At 40.8% G+C, this 20,916-nt stretch overlaps 1 protein-coding gene across 1 annotated transcript in view; it reads right to left on the minus strand.

The window, feature by feature from the left end:
• Positions 1-20,916, minus strand: part of itga9 (integrin, alpha 9) — a 48,755-nt gene that overhangs the window by 26,898 nt on the left and 941 nt on the right. Inside the window, exons 2-15 of the mRNA XM_044372866.1 lie at positions 20,761-20,888; positions 18,987-19,093; positions 16,617-16,740; positions 15,262-15,329; positions 12,841-12,970; positions 12,666-12,751; positions 12,508-12,570; positions 11,915-12,052; positions 11,376-11,481; positions 9,337-9,431; positions 8,086-8,176; positions 7,688-7,733; positions 7,415-7,569; positions 5,644-5,804 (exon numbers count right to left, since the gene is read on the minus strand). Of these exons, the coding sequence (XP_044228801.1) occupies positions 5,644-5,804; positions 7,415-7,569; positions 7,688-7,733; positions 8,086-8,176; positions 9,337-9,431; positions 11,376-11,481; positions 11,915-12,052; positions 12,508-12,570; positions 12,666-12,751; positions 12,841-12,970; positions 15,262-15,329; positions 16,617-16,740; positions 18,987-19,093; positions 20,761-20,888 (1,498 nt within the window). The remainder of the gene's footprint in view (positions 1-5,643; positions 5,805-7,414; positions 7,570-7,687; positions 7,734-8,085; positions 8,177-9,336; positions 9,432-11,375; positions 11,482-11,914; positions 12,053-12,507; positions 12,571-12,665; positions 12,752-12,840; positions 12,971-15,261; positions 15,330-16,616; positions 16,741-18,986; positions 19,094-20,760; positions 20,889-20,916) is intronic.

The following is a 20,916-nucleotide window of genomic DNA, read 5'->3' on the forward strand; positions in this document are numbered from 1 at the left end:
AAGCAACATTATCAATTTAGAATCATGTTTCTGGCCAACATTCACTCTCCTTTTAGCTCCGTTTTGGTCTACAGCAACTCCTAAGTAAAATATCTAGCTCTTTACCAGCTGAATGCTCTACTATGTTCACCAGCGACTCACTAATTTTGTCTGTTTGCAGTTTGGTGATGGGTAGAAAGTGTACAGTGGGATCATCAGAATTTTTTTTAGTTCAGAACAGCTGCGTGCTGCTGATAGGGCACCAAAATGGTAAAGTTGTGGGCCGTAAAACCAAAACAAACCCAAAATGAATTACACTAGACACTAAAATGCTCCATTGTTAATATAAAAATATTGGTTGGAGCTTTAAACAACAGATTTACACGGCATGTCATGCAGTACAATTAAATAAATACAGCTGGATCTACATTAATGACCCTGACACACCAGAACACAAATTTCCAACAACATGGATTTATTCTCTAATTTGTGAAACTGAACTTAATGTTTGTTTATCATTTGTCTTCCGGGCTTTGATTTGTAACAAAATATAGGATGTAAAAGACGGACCTGCCCATTGAAATTAGCCAAATGAGATATGAATGAGGCACGTTGCCAACGATGATAACAACAAGCAGACACCCCCTTTCAATTTAATTTGCAGAGGTTATGATGCAGATAACTTTGTTCCTTCTATAACACTGTAGACCATCATCAGCCCATCTACCCAATTCGTATGGTCTAGTTTTTCCATTCAGTCATATGAGAGTGGAGATGGCCTCAGTGCATTTAACTTGACAGATGGGTGTTCTGTAGATGCCTCAATAACAGAAGTAGTCATGAGAACAGGGTTTGATGGACTCTTAAATGCTGTGGTGGTGCCAAGCAAATGTTAGGGGGACATGAGATATAGGGCACATACTGAGTGGAATATAGGCCAGAGGAAAGTGATGGGGGGAGGGGGGGGTTGTGAGTGGGATACTTTACGAGCTAAATTAAACAGACAACTGTTACAGGCAGGGCTTTGGCTGCCTATTTTAGCTCTTCCTTGGAGACTACGATGCATATACTGAGCTACACAATACCATTCATGACCACAAATGGCATTGGCTCTTGGCACGATTTCAAGGCGCATGTGCACTCCACTGTGATGGGTCTGCTGGAACAGAAACATATACATGACGATGGATACATTTTTTTTTTTAACAGATATGTTTTTTTTGCATTTATTTGACAGTTGACTGTGGAAAAGCAGACAGGAAACAAGGGGGAGAGAGGGGTATGACACGTAGGTCCCTATGCGGATTTGAACCAGGGACGTTGAAGTCACGTGGCATGTGCTGTAACCTTTCGGCTACCATGGCGCTCCAACGATAGATGAATTGCCAAAGATGTAAACATGCCATACCTCAAGATGTGATCACAGAGAGTTTGGAAGAAGTGCAGATCATTTAACAAAGTAGTATTTAAAACGGCGTCTTTACAAGACAAGCAATAAATCAAAGCCAAAAGACAGTCTACAGCCAAATAATACTGAATAATGTATTCACTGTAGTTAGTAAGTATAAATATCACAATGTAATGTTAACATTACACCTGTTGCATTTAAGATCTGTGGACGCTAATGTCCTCCACTGAACATACAGCAGCCGTCCATACAAAGCTAAACTACAAAGCACACAACATGATCTGTTTTGTTTTTAGCCATACAAGCAGCGTAGTTCTATGGATGGCAATGCCATTCAGTTGGTCCACCACAATGGTACAAACTGAAATATCTCAAATACTATTGGATATGATGGCCAATTACTGTAAAATTTGGTAAATATACCCATGGTTCAAAGACAATGAATCCTTAAGACTTTGGTGATCCTGTGACGTTTCCTCTAGTGCCACTAGATTTTAATTTATCCAGCTAAATATTTCAATATCTACTCAGAAGACTGGCTCCATATTTTGTTCAGACATGCATGGTTCACTGGTGATGAATCCTAATGAATTTTTTGATTCCCAGACTGTTTCTCTAGCACCACCATGACATTCACATTTATGGTTTTAAGTCAAATGTTTCTCCAACTACTGGATGGATGTCATGAAATTAGGTGCAGACATTCAAATCCCCCTCAAGATGAATTGGAATAACTTCCGTGATCCATTTATCTACCTGATAAACATCAGCATGTTAGGATTGTCAGTGTGAGCACATTAGCATGCTGACATTAGCATTTAGTACAGCCTCACAGAGCCGCTAGCGTTGCTGTAGAATCTTAGTAGTTTTGTTGAAAAGTAAAAGGTCTTTGTGAAAGCTCTGGTGACTCTTTTACTTGCCGTTCCTCCAACTACTATGGTGTGCTCCTTATCATATCCTACATAAGCTACAGTTATGAAGTATGACTGCATATGAAGTCAGTTACCTGTCTCATAAGTACGGTATTTGGCCTGTTTCAGTTTTCTGTCCTTGATGCAGCAATAATAATGTTTGATTGGCGTCCAGCAGTACATGAATAATACTCCAAACCTTCAAGCTATTTCACTACACTGTTTGGCATAATACCACACCACAAAAGGTTGACATGCCAATTGTACAAAATCACTTAATGCAACACATCCAGCTCAAAAATTTCTGCAGTAAGTTGGTGGTTCTCTTGACAAAATGACTCATTACCATCTCACGCACAGCACCTCTAGTCATCTGAACCGTAATCATTCATCAGTCATCACTGTTTTCCCTCCCTAAATGTGAGGTACAACTGAAGTAAAAAGCCTGCGTGGAGTTTATTTACCTAAAAATAACCAAAGTCCATCTGGAGGTCTGGTATGCTGTTAGCTGATGCCAATAAAAACATGTTTAAAATGATCAACATGAAAGACTTGCATAATTTTAAAAGAAATTACTCCAGCACTGTACTCTTTGCTCTCTGAATAACTGCAGTTATGCCCTTGTGTTCTCAGCACTACATGATTTACTGAGGAGGCCAATCCGGCTTTGTATTTGATTTCAGATGGTGAAAATTGAGTGTCTGTTCCAGTCCTGTTGCTGCATGTACATTATGCTGAACAAATTCAACTTTAACAGAACATTTTTAAGTTTTGCTGTTAACTAAGGTCTTTTAAAAGTATTTAATTCATACAGTGAACAAATGGGGGTCGACAGATGGTCAGAGTAGTTACAAACGTGAGAGGGGCTCAAAATAGCTCATGGCCTGCTTCCACCAGCCCTCATGCATCAGGGCTTGAGCAATCAACCCTGACATGCAGGTTTTCCATCAGCAGCGCCAGCGTGCAGGTCCAGTTGACACAACAGCAGCCCTGCACCCTGCTGTGATGCTAGCCTCAGTCCTATGTTTTCACTGTATGTTTCAGCTGGGAGACGGGTGGGGCGGGGGTGCACAATGCCCCCTCCCTTAAGGATGCAGTCGGGCAACCAGCTGGTTTCCATTACCATACCTCTTCTGGGGAATGGGAGGACTGGCTCATGTGGGCAGACACATGAGGAAGATAAATGATGCGATTGGTCAAGCAGACTAGACCCTCTCTCAGAGCGGAGCCAGATCACCTCTGATTATTGTGATTTTTCTGTTCTTCTATAAAGTTTAGGATAAACACTATGATGATGTATGATGATGAAGACTCATAGTAGACAGTTATCATGCTAGGTCGCAATCTTTGTCCCCTTTACTTTGTCCCCTTTACTTTTTCACTGCCATACATATCTAAGGTCATTCAGCCTGTAAACAGTCTGCAATTTGGGGACCACACCTTAACGTCCTTTGTGACTTTGCAGAATTTGGTCACTCTGGGAATCTCATGTCAGGTTTTTGCTGCTAAGCAGGTGGATTTTGTGACCTCTTACAGAGGTAGAATAAAAATATACACAAGACGACCTTTGGAATGTAACAGCTACAGTGGCAACCATGCTGCACTTCACACTTCAGTCAAGCCAAACCAAATACAGACAAATGATGTAATGTTACGCACATAAAGTCACTCCAAAAAACACTCTGTTTTACTGTAAACTGAAACATCTACTGAGTAGTAAAGGAATAGTTCAACATTTTGGGTAAATATGAATATTCACTTTCTTTCCGAGAGTTAAAAGAGGTCTATACTCATATCTGTCCGTTAAATATGAAGCTAGAGCCAGGAGCTGGCTGGCTTAGCTTAACATAAAGACAGGGGGATACAGCTAGCTTAGGTTCTGTCTGAAGGTAACAAAATCCATCTACCAGCTCCTCTAAAGCTCAATAATTAATATGTTATATCTAGTTTATTTAATGCGTTCAAGTACCAGAGTTTAAGTATGACAAGTTACAGTTTTACAGGGTGCTGTATGCAGGATTATTTCTTGGCTGGGAGCAGCGACTTCCCGGAGTCCACAGTGTAATGTTTTTACAGCAGCGTATTTCCCAAAATGTTGAACTATTCCCTTAACAACATCAAAGTGTAATTTCACCCAGCAACATTAGTGACTCAACAGACTAAAAGAACTGCAAAATACCACTCGTCTTTAATGTAACATCTGTGCTGATGGATAGCACTTAAAGTATAAGAGTGTTTATCTCACAGCTAGAGAGATGCCACAGATATGTGGCGACAAGGAGCTACGACTGAGTGATAATTCACTCGCCCACCCACAATCCTAAGGATGTTTGGTTCAAGTGTTGAAATATCAGATTTACTTTGGGCAGAAACAATACTTTACATGACTAACCCTCCTGTTAATGTCCTGTGTGTTGAAAGTTAGATGCAGAATAATGAAAATTAAATTTTAAATGTTAGATTCTCCCATGAGTTGAGCTCTGCTTAACTATCCAGGTTTACTGAGAAGTCTGGATAAACATGCCAAACTTCACTGAATAAACCTTGATAACTGTGATGTGTATGTCGTGATGAATAAAGGAGCTTATTGCTACAATTGCTCAGTGTGATATACGCTCATTATAGTCTGAATGGCTGAAGGAAGAGGGGCAGGCGCAGTAATGACAGCCCCCCTCAGTCAGAAGCTCAGCCTCCCACAGTGAAAGCGCCTGGAGTACTCAGTTAAAAATGCCAGTGAAATTTACAGGCCTGCAGTGGGCCTCCGTATTAGAGGAGGTGAAACATGGATGGTGCCCTCAGGACGAGGACCCTCTCTGTCGCTACACGGCTAAATCATCCAGGAACACAATAGAGGGACTATGTGATGACAAAGGAGACTCTGTTTCCTGTTTCTGTCAGTTTCTGCAGATGCACACTTGAGGCTAGTAACACGCACTCCCAGTACAGCATGGTTTCACGAACCATCAAGCGCCTGACTGTTACCTTTAATCTAACCCAGCAGGGTGACACAAATAGCTTCCCAGCAGATGCCTGTTGATCTGTAGCCTTCAGCTGTGATGGTTCTTCCCTTTTCCTCAGTTTTAAATTTTTATCTTGTCTTTGAGCTGTCTAAACATTTTAGCTGGAAAACTGTGCACTTTGATGCTCCGACCAAAAATTACACAAACAAACAAAAAAGAAAATCTGACCGCATAAGCAAATAATTCATATCACACATCAACATTGCAGAATGAGAGTGCTCAGGGTCATGAGAAAGCAACTCATAGAATAGCTGAGGACATGAGCAGCACATGGACAAACCATTACAAACACTGCCAGCAGAAAGACCAGACAAACCAAACTTACCTTCACGTAGGCAGTGTAGCGCTGGCACTCCTCCCTGTTGATGTCCAGGCTGAGCTGCTGGCTCATCTGGCTGATCTGAGATCCGCTCTGGGTGAAGTAAACCCGGGAAGGCTGGCTCTTTTGTCTCTTATCCACATCAGCCGTCAGGTTATACAGCAGCTCTGAGCAGAGACAGAAACACTGTTACACATAATTTAAACCGACAGCGACAGTTCGTAGAGCAAAGATAATCTTGAGAAACACTTTAAGTATGCAGGATTTGGTTTTCTGGTAATTGCCATCAAAACATGAGGAAAAAATAAATGATCGCTTATTGCAGTCAGAGGGAAGATGGTTTCTTGGTCAAATCATCTGACATAACAGGAGTTCTTTGTTTCATGTTGCGCAAGGAAGAAAACAGCGCTAATTTCAGTAAATTTCAGGTCCTTTGCCCATAGGTGTGCTACTGTGATCAACTTTGATTCAGCATTGCCTTTGAGCAATCCTGGTTCAGTTCAGTGCTCAGTACTCATGCTGAAAAGATTACTTTTTGTGCAGATATTTATACAGCTTAAGGTGAGCAGACAAGAATTAACAAAGAAAGGAAATTAATTTTCCATCAGGTGGAGCAGAACTAGTATTAATGTGAAAGAAAACATTGCAATAACAACATTCCTGGTGGTTCTGGTTCCACCCCTGGCTTTGGTGATGTAAACACAATGAACAACTTCAAACTTATTTTGAATTGAGTAATCATAAGCATGAAGTCAGCTGTTACCAATGTTTCCGAGAAAGCCATATATGGGCCTTCGGCCATTTAAAATCCATTCCTCTGAATGAATCAACCTCAGTTTGTAGTAATTGCTTCAAGAGGGCGTCATACTGGTAAAACAGTGGGAGGGGTGGCAAACACACCCCAGTCGCACCAAAGCTCACTGTTTCTTCCGTCCAATAGAGGGAACGCCATGAGCTCACTCCAGAGGAGGCAAAGGAAGGTTTCATTATGGGAGTCACCAAACACATGGTGCTGCACTTTCCATGGCGTTCGCCAGACGGGTTAAACAGAGAGGCTTTATTCCTATGAGCCAGGACGTACTCATTACGTAACAACAGTGTTCCTGCTCTCCTGGGGGGCTGTGAGCGACCACACCCAAACACTAGAACAGGACTACGCCTCATTACTCAAGAGGCACTGTACCCAAGAGCCAGTTAGCAAAGACTGAAGGGTAAACCAATGGCCATACGCACTGACCTTCAGCCACAGGCCAAAGGCCAACCATGCTGACTGTCTACAAACTCATGGAGAAACACTCAGCATGATCATGTTTACAAATTTCCCTCGTTGAAATGTCCACTAAAAGGTCGAGAAGTAAGAATTTCATTTTGTTGTTGAGCAATACCAATGGCAAATGCCTACTGAGATTTTTGGCTATAAAAATTCCATCATGTGCTCTGTTTGAGAACAAAAGCCTCCTGCCTGCAAGCACTTTGAGACATACTCTGCAAAAACTCTTCAACTGTAACAAAATATTTTGCTCATGAGCCACAAAAACTCTCTCACAATGACTCAAGTATTCTGCAACAAGATGTAGTAACTCATCTGTAGATGTTTTTTTTTCTCTGTTCATATCTGTCCGTCTATTGAGCTAGCTTACTTGTTGTGGGAATATGATAGAAAGGTGGGGTGTGCAAGAAACCTATCGATGCTTTTGCAATCAGAGATAGTTTAATGGCACTTTCATATCAGATGGATGACTTTTGTATGGTTTCACTTGTCAAGATTTGTCCTCACCTATCTGTCCAGGCAGCTGTTTTCCACGGAAGCGCATGCAGACGGTGACGTTGAAGCAGTTTAGGTTCTGGTGGCCCTCGTGGCACTGAGGCACCGAAATGTTGATGGAGACAGGCAGGAAGATTGAGACATCCACCGTAATGACAGGCCGGGACCTATAACCACATCAACCCAGACAGGAACGCAGTGTGGGAGAGACAGGGCATTAAAACGACTCTGAGAGTAGAAACAAATACTGTTTTGCCTCTCACTCACAGTGTCACAGTTACTCACCTCAGCAGCACCACACTATCTGACATGAAAGCTCCGATGGTGATATCTGCAACAAAAACATGTACACAAGAAAATATAATATTAATGCAACATCAGCAGAAAAGGCTCCAACTGTGTCTGGCATCGCTTTTTACACCTGCAAATCCAAAACAATGCACAGAGGTCCTTAAGTGTCATGCTGGCTAAGCCTGAATATCAGCTGTGGAATGCAGTAAACAAGATGCCTCAATCACGAGTGTTTATCACTGCTATTGCGAGAGAACGAGGGTCAAAACACATGAGATTAAAAAAAACAAATAGTTTTCTCCTCTTTTTCTATTTGATGTTTTTATTCTATTTTCCTGCTGATGTGGTTCGGAAAATCTTTCAAGCCTCCATCCAGTCTGGTATGACCCTACCTGTGTATCCGTTGCCATCCATGTCAACATTGCCAGAGATTGACTGGCCAAACATCTGTAGACCAGGGTTCACACTGCGCCCAGATAGTTTCTGTAACAGATGATACCAGCCTTCAAATAACACATGTGAGCCAACATGGAAAAGAGAGAACATTGTGTGGTTTGCCTGGTATTTGGTTTTGTTTTGTTTTTTATAGATAAATGATGTTTGCTTTTCAGATTTAAAGAGTAAATTTCCATCAATTATTTTGCTTTCATTATGACTGATAATTAATACTTTGATATTGTTTTCAATCATATTAAATATTTTTTCCCCCATGGTCACAAAATATACTTATTTGCTTTCTATCCTGTGTTTTAGCTATGGTGCTAGAGCCGGAGGTAGTTAGCTTAGCTTAGCATAAAAACTTAAAGCGAGGGAAACTGCTAGACTGGGTCTGTCTAAAGTTTTTAAAACATCTGTCATGTTTTATCTTGTTGTTTTTTTCTTTCCATACAGAAATGTAAAAACAACCAGTTGGGGTTTTTGGAAAGAGTCAAGCGCTGTTACTATTTCTTGTAACTACTTGCTAGACAACTAATCGCTAAGACATTACCACATGTAAATCCTCGAGAAATCACAACTTGTCATTTTTAGATTTTGTTTTTGTAACAAACCAGATACGACGTGTTAATTAGTAGGCTTTAAAGGCGTTGGTAGGTGTATTTTTGGTCTTGACTAATTGTTTTCACTTGCTTCCAGTCTTAATGCTATGCTAAGCTAATCACTTCCTGGCTCTAGCTCCATAGCACAGATATGAGAATGGCACTGATCTTTTCATCTAATTCTTGGGAAGAAAGCAAATGAGCGTATATCTCAAAATGCCAAACTATTCCTTTAATGTAACATGAAGTGAATTCAGTAGACAGGCCCATAATGACAATAACAAAATGCTTTTTAGGCCATAATTTAAAAAAGAAACCCACAAGGAGCAACCTCATTCAGCTTTGTGGGCCTAATATTTTTTCCCAAGGCTACATTGCCATCTGTGTTTCTTTCACACATTACTCACCTACCTCAACAGTCACTACATCAACACACATGCAAGGTGACCGCATAGTTTTCATCAAAATTTAGCAAATGTTGGTCAATCCACAAAGAAACTAATAAATCTAGAAATTAGGGAAAGAGGATCGCAACATGACACTCCTTTGTTAAACAGTAAGAACAACAAAAATGGCACAATGTCTGGCAATAGGAAGTGTTCTTACCATGGAGTATTTTTTGATGATTCCTGTGGCATCTCCATGGTAGATATAAACAGCTCCTCCATATTCATCCTCTTTAGGTGCTCCTATGGCCACATCTGAAGAGACAGATAGAGGACAAAAAGTGTTTGTGTGAAAACGCAGCATAAAAATGAATGAGTACAGAAATTACATCATGTATTTGTGAATGTGCCCCAAAGCTTTCATTAACCCTGTGTTTACTGACTGCTGGCCAGTGTCTGGGAAACAAGCTGTTACAGTAAGACTCTTAATAGACAATTAAGTGTTGTTAGTGGCCATAAAACTTGTGTGACCTCTGAGAGAGTGGAAACAAGACTATAAAGTGCTGGCAAGAGCACTGAAACAACGTCCCCTTATCCCAATTTCCACAGAAAGACCCACATATAAACTTTCTTTTTATAAACCAAAACACTTCCATACCATGTAGTGTATCATAGCAAAGCAGAAATGGTAAAAGAATGGTACTTTTTAATTAAATATCATACCATCGTTAAGTTATTAAGTAGAGGAGGGAGTTAAACAAGTAATTTCTTTTCAGTGAAACCAAATGGGTATTCTAATTTCTACAGTTCTTCCAAATTAAATGGTAGCAGCTAAGTTGTAAATAATAGACTGTCAGTCAGCGTGCGAGTCTGGCTCTTTCGACACTCCAACAGTGAAGAGTTACAAGATGAGTTATAATTCCCAGCTGCCATCTCTCTCCACATATGCACTGTGCCAGGCTGCAGGCCTCGAGGCGTATCTCACACGGAGATGAAACCGGGCAACAGCTTCCAGCCTCAAGTGTGAGACGGACGCCAAGTCAAGTCCTTTAGAGCCAAGCCAAGTGAGTGCCAGGAAAACAGACAGTGTAAATGTACGTCTCTGTGTGTGGATAAGTTGGTTTGCGTCTGGATGGGTCTGTGCACACAAGGGTGAGAGAGGGCAATATTTTCTACAGATCCCCCTCGCCGCAGTGTAATCGAAACAAAATGTCTGTGGAAATGACGGGTTTTCTTGCACCTACTGAATATCTCAACAAGCCAACATTTGCTTGTGGGCTGATGTGAAGAATATAGACTGTATGACTTTATTACTTGACAGAGGAAATAGCTTTGTTGCTTGACTACAGGACAATGTCACCCTAATTGCACTGGATACAATGATTATTGCTGGATTATTGCTTCATACACCACTGGAAGGAAATTATAAATCTACACATAAAACACAACCCCCAACTTAGTTCTGACCTCTCACCAGTGGCTCAATGTTTTACTAACAGTTCACATGGCCTGTGATAGTTTAGTTTTGCATGTAAGGTTTTGAAATCTCTCTTTGTTGGTGCATTCAAGGACACTCTGGCTTTTGTTTTTTTTTTACTATGTTCATGTTTGTTCACTGTCCTCTGGGCTTGACTTTACACAACACAGCTGGTAAATGTAACGCTTTTCTCATGCTGAACCGCTATGAGAATTTTTAAAAACTCTCCCTCCCACAAATGTATTAGTGCACAATGATAACAAGTAAGACCGACATTCTCTGTGATCGTTTATGTACTCTCTCTTTTTTGGCAAGTTTTGAGGTGCTACATAGTGAAAGAAATTAAAGACAGTGTTGGTATGCTTGAGAAATAGTCAGCACCAAAGTAAAATACAGGTGATTTATGGTTGAAGGGCTAAAACATGTAAAAGCAACACAGTGGTCTCTCTCATGATGATCTTCCCATTCTCAAAACACAGAAGGAGCAAACTTATAATATAACATACTAACATAATAACATACAGTATAAATTAGAAATATAAAAACTTACAAAAATATATTAATATGATAAAAGCCATCATGAGCAAGAAGTTCTAAAAGTGCTCAGAAACATTTTAACAACTACAGTTCTATGACAAGTGAGCAAACTTTATCTGCTGATGAGCGTGTGATAAAGCCGAAAGCTCCAGAACAGAAGTGAGTAATTTATTGTTATCATATAAAGTTTATTTTTTATGAATTTATGAAGTCAAGCTGACAGCTAATAATATGTTTGCACTGACCTTGATAACCATCATCATCTATGTCTCCAATTGAGGCAATGCACTCTCCGAAGTGTGCATTGTAAGCATTGTCGCCGGTCAAAACGGCCTCCTCTTCCATCACCCCCTGAAAACAGCAGCAGGCAGATAACAGTTTACGCACTGAGCTGGAAACTTAAAAAAAAGAAGAAAAAAAGTCCTATACTGCTGCAGTGAAGTTACTTGCACTTTCAGTTAGTTGGTTTTTATCCCATAAATTTAACAACCAAACAGATACCACAATAACTGATCCTCACAGTAACTCATAAATATAAAATGTACATACAGAAGCTCTAATCTTAGTAGGTTAAATAATCTCACTGCTAAATCACACTATTCTTCACTATTTCATTTTAATAACATGATAATTAATATGGTCAGAAATAAATCAAACTACAGCAAAGCTAAAAATCAACCTTACAGAGAATAATAACTTTATAGAGAGAGTCTGTGCCATATATACTGCATTAACTCCGCAGGTTATGGTATCATGTTCCTGCTGACCCACAGATCCCACTCACATTGCCCTTGCTGAGGTACACAGACACCTGGCCCTCATCCCGGAGCTGGCTGTGCATGGGTGCCCCCACCAGCAGGTCCGACAGGCCGTCCTGGTTCAGATCAACTGCACACAATGAGGAGCCAAAGTAAGAGCCCATCTGGAACCAAGCCGAGCCACAGAGTATTGGGTCAGATCACAGACACTTCTCTTCAGTTCATAGTTCATATACACGCTTAGACTGGATTTATGTTCCTTTTCATATCTATACCAATATTAAAAGAATATTTACACAACTGATATCTTAAAGCTGCCCTGACTTCCTTTTATTTACTCTGAATGGAAAGCATTAGCTACCTTCCTGGCTCTGGTTTCTCCTCTGAATCACTGTTTCTGTCCAAACACTTACGTAGACATAAACAGTGCAGTTCTGACAACAAAGCAATTAGAGTCTACAACACACCGTGCAAAATCAACTACTTGATCCCTGAGGCAGACTAAAAATACAGTTGTGTTGTTTCTGATGGAGTACAGAATGACAATAGCCTTAATGTAAAATATGCGCTATATGATGATTACAAACAGGACTGTCAGAGACCACATCCGAGCTCATACCATTTTCCCTGAGGCTTGAAAAGTCTTCACCAAAGACACACCATCGATTTTGAAAATGTAAACCTGTGCAGGAGAAAAACAAAATCACTGTAGCAAACAACACAGAGGCCTTCAATTCAACAGCTGGAATAAGACAAAAGATGAAGTGAAGTTCCTACTTTTCCACTGCCGCTGTGCTGAGGTGCCCCTGCAACAATGTCTATTACATTAGGAGCGGAGAAGTGTCCAGCAGTCACAGCATAGCCTGGAGACGCAGACACGGTTAGTTACAACTCCCCTTTTTGTGTTTAACATTCTTACTTGACACAATGATACTCATTAACTGGCTCTCACCAAGATAGCTGTATCTGTGGGAGTCGACGTCTTCTTTGTTTGGGCTGTAGAAGGCTTCAGAAGTCAGGTTGTACACCTTGATTGTCCCAGTCCAGTAGTATGACCCCGGTGCCCCCATCACCACCAGCTCCTGAAAATGACACCCCCCGCATTCATTCAGATAATTCACACAACTGGGATTGTGATTCACCTTCTATCTGCACTATCATAGCCTGCTGAGGGAAAAAAAGGGGAAAAAAAGAGCTGCTGGGTGAACTTCTGGTTAACCAAAGGCCACAGAGTGTTGTGTGCTATCTGCTGTTAACCACACAGCCAGATGGCATGCCAGCTCAAGTTGACCCCTTTGATGTGATGAGGAATCCAGAGCCCAAGTGAAATTGACAGCTGTAAAATGAGTTGTTCACAGCTTTTTGTTGTGATGGTCCACAGCTATTACAGGGACCAGAGCAACACAGTTAAGTACAAATATGTTCTGTTTCTACTACACATACCTCCCCAAACAAGCACTGTATCCTTTCTCATCATCTAAGTCCAATCTGTCATCTAATTCAAATCTGACATGATGCAAATCTGTTTCTCCACTTCCTTCATACAAACAAACTGAACAACACAATGAGCACCTCACAGATCTTTCACACATCTGGGCACCACCAGGCATATGGACCCTGGTTCAGACAAGGATAAGGTTTAACAGTTGGACATCTTTTCTTTAAATTCCTCACATTCTTTCAGAGGGGGGGGTCATTCAAATGCTTTAACAGATCAACACTGAGTCTGAACGAAAGTGTGTTTGATGATTTCTCTTTGGTTTTGTAACAGTGGGTTTATTGTGGAATTCAGCTTTATCAGAGCTTTTCCTGAAGCCAAAAGTCTTCCCTCTCAGCTTTTGTTGTTTTTATAGTCACAGGTTTCACATGATGAGGAGAAAAACCCATTAAGCACAATAACATTAGGTGAGGTTCCACTTGAAAGCTCCTCACCTGAGCTTTTCTTTTCTGTATATATTTTGTATTTTTTGATGATGTTTTATGTAATAAAGTTATGAAACTACACATGATGTCATACACTGCTGTAAGCCTGAGTGTTTATGACAGCCATGACTGAGATTTTTAAAGGCACTTTCACACTGTGTGGAAATATTCACATCAAAGAATGTGTAGTAACATATTTAACACGTTAGCAAGCAGATCATGTGAAATTATCCCATTTTAGTAAAGGACAACCTTATTTTAAAACCAAAGCAGCATGTGTGAACAATTATGCATGCTCTGTGTTTGTTACTCAGTGTGCTTGTGAGTCTGTCCTGCAGCAGGAAGGCTAAAAAATGTTATTTAGCAGAGTTAAAGTAAAGAGAAAATGCTCTTTCCATCAGGATCTTTCTCCTCAAATCTAGAGTGAGCCTACCTAAGGGCCTAGCTGTACACTGAGGACACATTTTAAGGTTTTCTACAGTCTACTGTACTTTACTGTATGTCCCAAATTGAGCGTGACTGTAATTTGAGACTTGAAAAGGACCTTTGCTGAACATGTCGCTGGTGGGCAACATCAGGAAAGAATTATATTGCTAATGTATAGAAAACAAAATGTCTAAACTAGTCAGTTTTAAATTTGTAATTTATTCCTCATATGCACATTTTTCCCTGTCAAACCATATCTTCATAAAAATGCATTTAAAAGTTAAATCTATTTGACCTTCCTCTCACCACTTATGACTACTTACATACACTTACAAATACATGTGAGAGTCAATGAGGTTTTGTAAGATACAAAAAAGTATTGTGCAACCAAGGCTGATGTCATCTATGGATACAAACAGCATCCCTAGCTATATAGAGGAAGGGAAAAGTGTGTTTTCTTTAATGCTTTATCTTGTTGAACCACACCAGAGGTCAAGTGAGGCCACTGCAGCTTTTCCTATCTGCTATGGAAACATAAGCTTACAGTTATCAGGAGTTAGTCAGCAGAGTGCTAGTTGCTTCCATACAAATAGTTGTGTATTTCTTACTGTAGAATCTAGATTTTCCACATCATTTGACATCTTAAAAAACTTGGGGGGGAAAAATCCCCCATGACTCCAAATATATAAAGTTTCTGCTAACTGTCCTCAGAATCCCGGAGAGTCAAAGTCAACAAAAAGTTGAATAAGTCCTCCAAGAAAAAAGAAACAGGAACAAAGAATGACTAATAATGTCTTCAGTAGGCAACATGAAAACTAAAAGAACACATTTTTTTACGATGAGATGTGGTGAAGAAGTGATTCAACTGCTCAGTTTACCAAACAGTGAACTGATAGATGTTTGGCTGAAGGTGCTGTTGAAAAGCTGCGTGAGCGTCAAGACAACAGAGTTCAGATGACAACAAACTACTATCAGAAACAGAGTATTACATGGATTAAGAAGACGAACAAGCGCTGTTACTGACCTCCGTAAAAACTCCCGCTATCCCAGCTTGGCACGAGCCGTGCTCTTCCCCATACTTCTGCTTATAGTCTGTAAGAAAAAACAAACCACAAATGATTTCACTATGTGCTTGAGCCAGCATTTACTGGAGTTTTTCCTGCATTCCATATGGAGCTAGTCAAAGTCCCAGTCCCATCCAAGAGGAATCTGGGGGCAGAAAGCAGATTGAGAAAAGGGGCGCAAACACCACATTCAACCTCTTACTTTAAGGGGGACACAGTGCTCTCAGGTTACAAAAATATTGAGCTTGGATCGGCACAAAATGCACTGTAAATATGGTCCAATGCAAAGTCAAGTCTGGCTTCTCTACAACCGCTGGAAACAAGAGTTACGGAAGGAAGTGAAATCCTGACCTGGGAGCACAATTAAGGTGTAAAACAGCCTTTGATAAATAGCTCTGAGTCACATATCAAAACACACGAAGAACACATTTGCATGAGTCAGCTTGAAATATTACACAGTACATTATTTTTCAAATGGAATTTGATTTTTAGTGCCGTAAAGGGTGCACAAAGGAAAACAACCTGCAGTATGAATGGATTTGATTTACTACAATCAGAAACAGAATCAAACAATTTCTCTACCTTGCAAGAAAATCTTTCCTGATTTTTGGACAATCATGCCAAAATCTGTGTTGCAACATCAGCTGCCCTCATAATTATACCTTTATAAGAATGTTTTCCTTTGCTAAAAGGTGGACGGGGAATACAAACGCTCCTTCTCCATTGGCCAAATGTTCAGTGCGTCACATATTTAACTTTTAGAATAACAAACTTCTGAGTCCTTCAAAAAAGTAGGTGTGGGGTCTTGCCAAAGTACTTGTGTTGGACTGAAACAGGGAGATCACACTTCAAGGCCCTCCTGCTACTTGTCTTCAGTGCCAGAACACCAAGTAGAGGCTGGGAGCAGTTTTGGGCCTCCGTGACTGATGGTGCAGAAATCACGTGCCATGACAAAATATAACCACAGAAAAGCATGAAGAGATATCCTGTGAACTCTAAGGGTTCACAAGATGATACACACGGGGAAAAAAAAGAAAAAAAAAAAAATTCAGGTTCACAATATTATGTCATGTCTGTATGATAAATTTGAAGCTATAGCCTGGAGACAGTTAGTTAAAGTTGAAGTTCTCTACATAAGGTCACACGCCAAAAAAGGTTGGCAAACTCTGGACTAAGCCAAGAGACCCTCTCACCCTTAACACTGCATATTTCCTAGTGTTTACTGTTAAAATAAAGGGTTAATATGGGTTAAACTGAGGGAAAGGGTTAAATGAAGTTTGCCCTGTGCTTGTCCACCACGGTGCCTCTACTGTACCTTCATAACAAGGGATGAGCGGCTGCGTCCTGCCCTGCAGAGTTGGAGGGATGATGGAGCAGTATCCATGTGGAAGGATATGTTCTGAGTTGTAGTAGACGTTTTTCCAGCGGTGAGCACAGGCCTGCAAGAAAAGCAGCAAACAAATTCAGACACTTCAGTCTGCAGGCGTTCCTCCACCACACTGGTTGTTTAAGCCCCTCTCTCGCTGGGCTGGAGTCAGCGCGTCTCTATGGCTGTCAAACGATAGTCAATGAGAGGGGGAATTAAAGCCCATCCATAACCCTTCCTGACCATAACAGCTATGGTCTGTGGTGTGAATATCTCAGATGCAGCTTGAGATTTGCGTTTTCCCAAACAGCATTAAATATTGCAGTGAGAAGAGAGTGCTCACATTATCAGCACCTTCATTTTGTGTTTTTAACATTTCAAAACAGTTCTTCAAGGCTTTACAGGCAATGGGAGAAGTCAAAAGTTCACACAGCACCCAAGATTTAGCAACCATTAGGGAGACATGGATCAAAAGACAAATAAACAAACTGCTTCTTTATTATGTTGCTGCTAAAACAGTACATTTCTAAAACTGACAGTGACAGTCAAAACAACATTTTGCCATTCCACAGATCAGTAAGCAAACAAGGAACTATAGAGTAGATTTCAGACTCTGCACAAGTCATGAATGTGGTAATAATTTAGTACCCCGGGGGGATGGTGGTGGGGCTTCTGTGGCTCTGGGGGCAGTTGCTGTCGCTTCTCTGAAGACAAAATTCAGTTCATTTCCCCTCACACTGTTTAACTCCTGCAGCAGCCCCCCCCCCCCAACACACACACACACAGCCAATCTAAATGAATATAAGTGCTCGACACGTTGTGGGCGCACACAGAGCGTCAGATGACTGTCTGGAAGCAAGATGCTAGTTGAGAAACACTTGTGTTCCAAAGGAAAGCTTGGCCAACAGTAGTAGCAATACCAGCATGAACTCTCTCCCTTGACTAGAAACAGATTCTTAAAAAAAGAAAAAGATCAATCAGCTGACAAAATGTAGAAAAAGAGAAAAAGGAGCTCTTGCAGCGGCTGACAAGGTCTGTCGAAGCAGCAAAGGAGGACTTTATGGTTGGAGTCTGTGCTGTTGTCATGTTCCTGTTCAGTTAAAGAGTCCGCTGGTCACAAACAAGGCCTTCACTGAAAGTACAGATGAAATCACCACTGTACACATCTGCCAAACAGCCGTTTCCCTTCTGTTGCACAGAAACGTGAGTCCATTCAGATGAGATACAAAAAAGAAGAAGAAAAAAAAAGCATCTTTGGAGAGGCACAGCAACACGTGGCTCTTGAAAGTCACCTTTCTTTTATCGTACTCCTGTCTGGACGGCCAAAGAGTCTGCAGCTAAAAGCTTGTTGTTATACAACCCCTCGCTCAAATTCCCCAAGGCTGACAACTCCAAGAAGTCCTCAAATTTTGACGGGCTAACGAGTAAAGCCAAGGATAATGGTTTGAAAATCATGCCAATACATTCCACGAAGATATAAAAAAAATGGACCAAAGACAAATACATTGAGAGGAATAGAGGTTTAACAGGCCAAAAACTTATCAGGACATCTTCGGAGGGAGGAATTCTTGTGATTTTTCTAACTCCCAGAGGAGGAGGTCAATCAGCGACAGGTACTCAAGCACATTCACACCTGTCATGAGTGTTTTAAGTATATATGTATGACCGAGAAGGAGTTTAAGAGTACACGGGTTGCTTTCAGACTGTCCTGCAAGCTGGCTGGTAACCCGCAGGAGACGGAGGTTAACGTTTAATGAAAGGCTGCCCTTGGACGGGACCACCACAGAGGGGCTGAAGCCTAAACAAACTCTGCCAGATGCCCTATGATCTCTGTGCAAACACCCAGGTGAGCACCTCTGGGATTAGCACCACAAGTTCTGATTTCTCTCAACCCTTCTCTCATTTTTCATAAACAACAATCTACTTTTGACAAACCCTGTTCCACTGACTCTTCCAGCTTCAGACACGAGGTAAATGTCACAGTATTATGTAACCACGCAGCAGTTTCCAAATCTGTCTCACTTTAGTAGCTACTCCAGCTTTGACTGTGCAAAAAATAATAATTCAAAATCACAATTTTAAGTTCATTTTTTACTAAAGCAATTCAAAGCCTGGTTTCACTAGAATGTAAGCATGAAACACAGAAAGGAAGGACAAGCTTGGCTGTAACGTTGAGACCAGCTGCGGTTTAACTGTGTGGTTCATGGTAAGACATTTGTAACAATGATGTTGGTATAATCAGGTCTGTTTTTACGAGAGTACATGGTTCGCATTAAACAATTTGCTGAAGTGACTGCGGCGTTGTGTCCCTGAACTCACCAGTATTTTGCCGTCAGCTCTGTCCTGGCGGGCCAGGCTGACCCCCATCCACTCATCATCTCTATCGCCTTGGCAGGTCTTCCCACACGACTCTCTTTGCTTGTTTCCTGAAAGACAATGAGAGCAGTTTGCAGACGTTGAGTCATCAGGACAGAGGATGTCTTGGAGTAAGTAACTTGTTACTTGTTTGCCATTGTCAGCTTTTTGGACCCTGGGTTTTATTATATTATTTCTGCTGAATGTGCAAGTGATATTTACTTAGTTGACCATTTGGCAAACAGAAACCTTAAAACTAAAAATAGGGAACTGTTTGTCTACATTTTGTACTTATTTCAAGTATTGCACAACAACTATTTATGGGTAACTGTACAGCTGCTGTCAATGCTGTGAGCAACCTTTACAGAGGGAGACCAATATTAATTTAACAATATTTAAGAGTTTTAAAAGTCTGAAAACAGTACTGTATATGGGCCAATATTTTTCTTCTACATAAGAATATAACAAAAACACACAATTTCAGCATGGATCTCTTCAAAATGCTTTTTTGGGGCAATGTAACCAAGATATGTACTTAGAGGGACATTTTAAAAATAAACTTATCAGTGCTCTTTGTTGGACAAACTACGTAATGGAAACATTGTTTCTAAATAACAGCAAACCTATTTTCGACATTCTGAACAGCAATTTCTTACACAAGCATGTTTATATCTACTCTCATTAAGTTATCACACCTATTTCTAAAAAGGAACAAACAGAAAACAGGATATCATACTTTGAGGAAGAGGAAGATTGAAAGCACAGCTACAGAGATATCCATCTTTGCAATATGCAATATAGTCACAAATCTACACAGCTTCATATTAAAAGTGTTTACTACAAATTGAGTGTAGCTTTACTCTACTAGTGTATGTAGTAGCACATTACTGTTGTAACATAAATCTACATCATTGGGAAAATAAAGAAAATGAAAAAGAATCAGGTCTGTGGGACATTTTTTTTCTTTTCACAGTGCAAATCTTAAATAACAGAACATTATTTCACTAAGTTGTTCACTTCTCCAAGTTTTATTCTACTTCTCCCTCAAGACAATTGATTCAGCACAATGGCATGTAGCTGAGAGTGTTTCTCTGTGTCAGTGTGTTTGGGTTCCCTGAGGCCCATCAGAGTCCAGCTCCTCCGGCCCATGTGCTTCACTGAGCGCAGCACACGCTTGCTTTGATAATGTCTGGGGTTTTTTTTTTTTTTTTTGGTGACACATTGACTGAGCACAGGGTTAATATTAAAGCCATGCGTGCACCCCGGCTTTCTTGACCACAAGAACAGAGCCCGGTTCGTGGGGGTGGAAGCTCTACTTTTTGGCTCGTGTGCTTGGAAAATATTAGCAGAAGCATAAATCATATGTATCAAAATATTTATGGACCTCTGCACACAGAACCCTGTTGTCTTGTGCATGTCTCCATATAGCCTACCAGGTTCTGTGCTACTCTAGTATAACAACTCTTCCACTAAGACTAGTATAAGGCTGTATTATTCTCATAAAACAAAACAGATGCTTGGGGGAGTTCATGCAGAGCACGGACAAGAAAAAGTTACGTGTGTGTGTGTGTGTGTGTGAGTATGTGTGTGTGTGGACTGAATCACCAGATTGTGAACTTTCCTGTGAGGTGAGTGTTAATTTCTACATCTTTTGTGTGGGTGCATGTGTTGTCCTGAGGCTACAGTTAGCTGGATGTCATTACAGGCTCTTTTGTTGATGCAGCAGGCAATGACTGACCTCTTCCCAGGTCCATCTCTGTGCAGCGGCGGTCTGGGTTGCTGTGAACTCGACACTTATACACAGCTCCAGGAGAGTGCACTGAGCTACTGTAGGTAGAGTTTGCCTTAGGAGCCCCTACTATTACCCTGCAGACATGAAGAGAAGGGAGAGTAT

Source organism: Thunnus albacares, chromosome 14, assembly GCF_914725855.1.
Source record: "Thunnus albacares chromosome 14, fThuAlb1.1, whole genome shotgun sequence".
NCBI classification, from domain to species: domain Eukaryota; kingdom Metazoa; phylum Chordata; class Actinopteri; order Scombriformes; family Scombridae; genus Thunnus; species Thunnus albacares.